The 5,115-nt window shown below is 49.7% G+C and overlaps 1 protein-coding gene across 1 annotated transcript; it reads left to right on the top strand.

The window, feature by feature from the left end:
• The first annotated feature begins 771 nt into the window (after window positions 1-771).
• On the top strand, window positions 772-4,564 carry LOC130266401 (olfactory receptor 14C36-like). Its single transcript, XM_056515676.1, has 2 exons — window positions 772-825; window positions 3,562-4,564. Exon 2 carries the CDS (start codon window positions 3,584-3,586, stop codon window positions 4,562-4,564), a length of 981 nt encoding a protein of 326 aa, XP_056371651.1. The 5' UTR covers window positions 772-825; window positions 3,562-3,583.
• Window positions 4,565-5,115: the final 551 nt, after the last annotated feature.

The following is a 5,115-nucleotide window of genomic DNA, read 5'->3' as shown; positions in this document are numbered from 1 at the left end:
AAGCAGATAATTGGAGGCCATGATTGCACAACGCTCTCAGAGACTCCAAGGCAAAAGTAAAACCCAAAGTCCTCTGAAAAACCTGCAGTCCCTGGGAGCATGAAGGAGCCCCCAGGACCATTCCTGACCAAGGTTCCCCAGGGACTGGTCGCAGCAGATCTCTGAGGCCACTGGGATGTGGGTGGGATGCTGAGGGCAGGACAAGGGGTGACAGTGGCCAGCCTTGCTGGGGCTGTGCCAGGAGGTCCCAGTGGCTTAGGACAAGGTGTCTCCTTGGAGCCCTTGGTGGCACAGACCCTGCTGTGCCCCAGGGCACCAAGACTTGGCTTCTCTTTGTCCCCACCCATCATTTCTGCCTCCAGTTCTCTGCTCTGATTGAGGCCTGGGGACACTTTCTTACTCCTGTTCCTCAGTGGGACCCATTAAAACTTTAGGAAACTTTGGAGTTTGATTTTGACTTGGAGTTCTTGAGAGGTTTCTTCATCTCCCTCTCAGGAACTGATGTTCAGGGCCTCAGCTCAAACCCCGAGAGGGTCATTAAAGTCCTTGTGCTGTGTCTGTGCTGCTGAGCTGGGCCAGGCTCCTGGCACAGAGGCAGCTCCTGTGCACAGCCCAGCAGAGCTGGGGCACTGCCTGTAGACACCCCGGGCACAGCACAGAGGCACAGAGAGCTTCAATCAATCAGGGCTGGGAAGATGCTCAGAAGTGGCTAGTGCAGGATCACTCCCAGCTTTTGACAAAGGAAGCCTCTGGCTGCAGGACAAGGCAGCCGCAGCTCCTGGAGTGATCTCCTAAAGCTGGAACATCCCAATGCCTACAGACTCTGTGAGTACATTCTCTGATTCTCTCTTGTGTAGACCAGCCAGGGGTGCCCAGGGCTGTCCTGCTGAGCAGGGTCCTGCAGCCCAGGGTGCTCTGCTGGGGCAGGGACTCTGCTGCCTGCCAGGTACAGCTCTCAGTCAGCCCAGGAGCTGCTCCCAATGCTGGGGGAGAAGCTGTGGCTGCAAGGAGTGACCCTGAGCAGGGCAGGTGCTGCTGCTGAGAGGTGCTGGGTGTGGCAGGGCTGCTCCCAGCTCCAGACCAGCCTGGGCATAGCTCCAGAGGACACTTCCCAGAAGAATGTAAGCCTGGGATTGCTGTAAAGGACAGGAGATTTCCTGAGAATGTTTTCAATATTCTACTTGGAGCAGAGGTGGGAAATTTGGGGTGATGGCTAAAAAGATTTTTGCTTTTTATACACTTTTCATGTATTCGTAGCTCTATAAACTACTATTATATAATAATATAAAAATATAATAATATATATAAAAATAAAAAAATAATAATAAATATTAATCTATTTTATAAATTTATATAATAGTAAATATATAAGATAATAATTAATAATTATAAAAATACTCTAATACATTAAAATATCTACAATAATAAAGTAATATAATACTATATATTAGTATTATATATTTATAAAATTATAATCCCTAAATAACTCTATTAAACTCTTAATTAACTCTCCTAAAGCACTATTATATACTTACATAATTATAATCCTTAGTAAACTCTAGTACATTTCCTAACTTTTCTCTTAGATTTTAGAACAATAAGCTGACCTTCTAAATACTTTCCTGAAATATTGAATGGTCTTATTATCAGGAAGATGACCTACAAGAAGAACATTTTTTTATAAACAAGAATGTAAGCAAACATAAAAAAACTGGGGCAAAGAAGCCTTTGTACCTACTCCAATATGTTCACGCAGGGGTGTGTAATAGGGGAAATCAAATCTCCTATTGGATGTTCCTGTTAAATATCCTTATTAATCAAGCTTAATAAATTATTGGAATCGGGGGCCTGGTGTGCCCCATCCCCACTGGGACACTTGGAAGTTTCCAGTTAAGGTCTGTTTTTTACTTTACTGCTCTAACACTTCTTCAAGGATTTGTTTCTCTCTTGATTATAGACAACAGGGGGATGAGAGAAGCAGAACAGGAATTGTAATCACAGAATCATGGAACATTCTGATTTGAAAGGGACACACAGGATCACCAAAGTAATGTTTGAACATTTACAGAGACTCCAGATCTGTAACTTTGGGTAGTCAGTCTCTCTTCTAGAGCCTCCCAAAGGTCCTTCAGCCACTCCTCAGCCCTGGGCAGCACCAGCATCCCCTTTGCAGGGCCCAGTAGGGCTCTCCTGAGCTGCCCTTGCCCACCTGCAGACAGACCCTGCCCCAGGCAGATTTCTGTAGGGACAGGTGAGGGCACAGAGGGTGGGATGTGCTCTGTGAGCCTGGCAGGGACAGGGCAGCTCTCAGGAGGGAAATGTCCAGGCCCAGTGAGATGCTCAGGGAAGGAGAGGGGGCTGAAGAGAGCAATGCTGGGGGCAGGAGGGCACTGTTGGTGTGTGGGAGGTGCCATGCACAGCTGGGTACAGGAATACTGCCCTGAGTGCCCGGCTGTCTCTGCCCTGCCCTCTCAGGCACAACCAACATCACAACATCTTCTCTTGTTTCTGCACTCCTCTGGTACTGTCATTGTTATCTGGTGCTCTCAGGGAGGCTCTGGGATTGCAGCAGCTGAGTCAGGCACTCCCCTTAGGATTCCTGCTAGACAGGGGTGTCCATGGGAATGGGGCATCCAAGCTTCCCTGTGACCTGTGGGGCTGTGGGCAAAACAGACATTGGGAAAGGGGAATGAGCTGAGCCCCCTCACTGAGATCCCATCATGGGCACAACCGGGGCTCTCCTTGCTGTGTCCTTCCAAGCTCTGAGCTGCTCTCCGGGGTGCAGATCTGTGCCAGAGCCTCTCAGAGTTCCCTGAGTGTCCCATGGGGAAGTGAAGAGATGCCAGAGATGAGGAAATGCTGTTGGGTTTGCCAAGGGAACCGTGAGTGTCCTTGGCAGACAGGGATGCTGAGATCTTGCTCAGAGACCTTTAGAGAGGGTGAGACATTCAGGGATCCCTCTCCTCTGGGTAGGGTCTGGTTTATCCCACGGCAACACGGAAGTGTGATTGTGCTCTGATACCAGCCAAAGGTGCAAAGCCAGAGTAGTTGGGAACAAGCCCATCCAGCCCCTCAGCTTGCCCTGAGCCAAAGGGAATCTTTTGTCTCTCACATCTCTTGCTGGCAAACTCTGAGTGCAGCAGAGATGCTGGGGATTTCTCTCCTCAGACAACCAGGAATGATGTATGGGTAGGAAAACAAATCGTAAAACCAACTCCTGCCATCCTTTAGATTTGGGAGTGCAGAAGCTACCAAGCCTTTCTGCATTAAGAGTGATTCCGATGACAAATCCTGAATATCATGCCTTGTCCCTCTGCCACACAGCCATAAACACGAGGCTGCAGGGCAGGGACACCTCCTTGAGAACTTCCTCGCACAGGCCTGGCTGCTCCTGGCACACTCAGACAGCACAACTGGAGCTCAGTCAGGGTCCTGCGTGAAGGTTTTCCCAGAGCAGGAACAAGGCTGGGTGAGTCACGGAGGGACAGTCTACAGGGAATGGCCCAGGCTTTGCTAAAAGCATCCTCTGCTGACTTGGCACTGTCCTTTATCCATGAACAGGTCCCATGGCCAGCCACAGCAAATGTCCAACAGCAGCTCCATCAGCCACTTCCTCCTGCTGCCATTGGCAGACACATGGCGGCTGCAGCTCCTGCACTTCTGCCTCTTCCTGGGCATCTCCCTGGCTGCCCTCCTGGGCAACGGCCTCATCATCAGCGCCGTAGCCTGCGGCCACCACCTGCACACCCCCATGTTCTTCTTCCTGCTCAACCTGGCCCTCACTGACCTGGGCTGCATCTGCACCACTGTGCCCAAAGCCATGCACAATTCCCTCTGGGACACCAGGTACATCTCCTATGCAGGATGTGCTGCTCAGGTGTTTTTCTTTGCCTTTTTCATTGCAGCAGAATTTGCATTCCTCACTGTCATGTGCTATGACCGCTATGTGTCCATCTGCAAACCCCTGCACTATGGGACCCTCCTGGGCAGCAGAGCTTGTGCCCACATGGCAGCAGCTGCCTGGGCCAGTGGCCTTCTCAATGCTCTGCTGCACACGGCCAATACATTTTCTCTGCCCTTGTGCCATGGCAATGCCCTGGGCCAGTTCTTCTGTGAAATCCCACACATCCTCAAGCTTTCCTGCTCACACTCCAGCCTCAGGGAAGTTGGGCTTCTTGTGGTCACTTTCTGTTTAGCCTTTGGCTGTTTTGTGTTCATTGTTTTCTCCTATGTGCAGATCTTCAGGGCTGTGCTGAGGATCCCCTCTGAGCAGGGACGGCACAAAGCCTTTTCCACCTGCCTCCCTCACCTGGCTGTGGTCTCTCTGTTCCTCAGCACTGACACATTTGTCTACCTGAAGCCCTCCTCCATGTCATCCCCAGCAATGGACCTCATGGTTTCAGTTCTGTACACGATGTTGCCTCCGGTCCTGAACCCATTCATCTACAGTCTGAGGAACCAGGAGCTCAAGGAAGCTCTCAGGAAAGCCATGACTGGATGTTTTTCAGCCTTTTCATCTTCCCATAACAGCCCTCACTTTCGTTGGCAGTTAGAAAGGAGCTAGAAACACACCCCTAATTTGGCTCCTGCAGTGCAGGGCTTGCACCGCATCAGTGCTGTCTCTCAGCATTCTTCCTCCATCAATGGGCTGTAAGAGGGCCAGATCCTGGGAAGGGACATCAGGCCAGTGACCCAAATTGAGAAAAGGAATATTCCAAACTGTATGGCATTAATTCTGGTATAAAAGATAAGAAAAGGAGAATTAATAGGGGGCATTCCCTATTTGCAATGTTTTCCTTCCAGATTAACCATACTTCCTGCTGAAATCCTGCTTCCTGGGAAGTTCCTGAACATCACTTGCTGATGGGAAGTAGAGAACAAAAATATTGGTCATTTTTTATTGTTGCTGATGCACGTAAAAACTTCTTCTTTTGCCATAGGAAACTGACTTATCTCAACCTATGAGTTGTCATCTGTATTATTTTCTCTCCCCTGTCCAGCCCAAAAGGGGTGTGATTGAACAGCTTGGCAGGCACATCGACTCCAGTGGAGGTAACCCCCTAGCAGAAGCCACAGAAGGCCTGCTTTCCTCTGTCAGCAGCTCACAATGCACAT

Source organism: Oenanthe melanoleuca, unplaced genomic scaffold (assembly GCF_029582105.1).
Source record: "Oenanthe melanoleuca isolate GR-GAL-2019-014 unplaced genomic scaffold, OMel1.0 S034, whole genome shotgun sequence".
NCBI classification, from domain to species: Eukaryota; Metazoa; Chordata; class Aves; order Passeriformes; family Muscicapidae; genus Oenanthe; species Oenanthe melanoleuca.
Note: the sequence above shows the minus strand (reverse complement) of the source record. Positions and strands in the feature narration are given on the sequence as shown.

Coding starts and splice junctions, on each gene's coding strand:
- LOC130266401 (XM_056515676.1), top strand. CDS start 3,584: ATGTCCAACAGCAGCTCCATCAGCCACTTCCTCCTGCTGCCATTGGCA.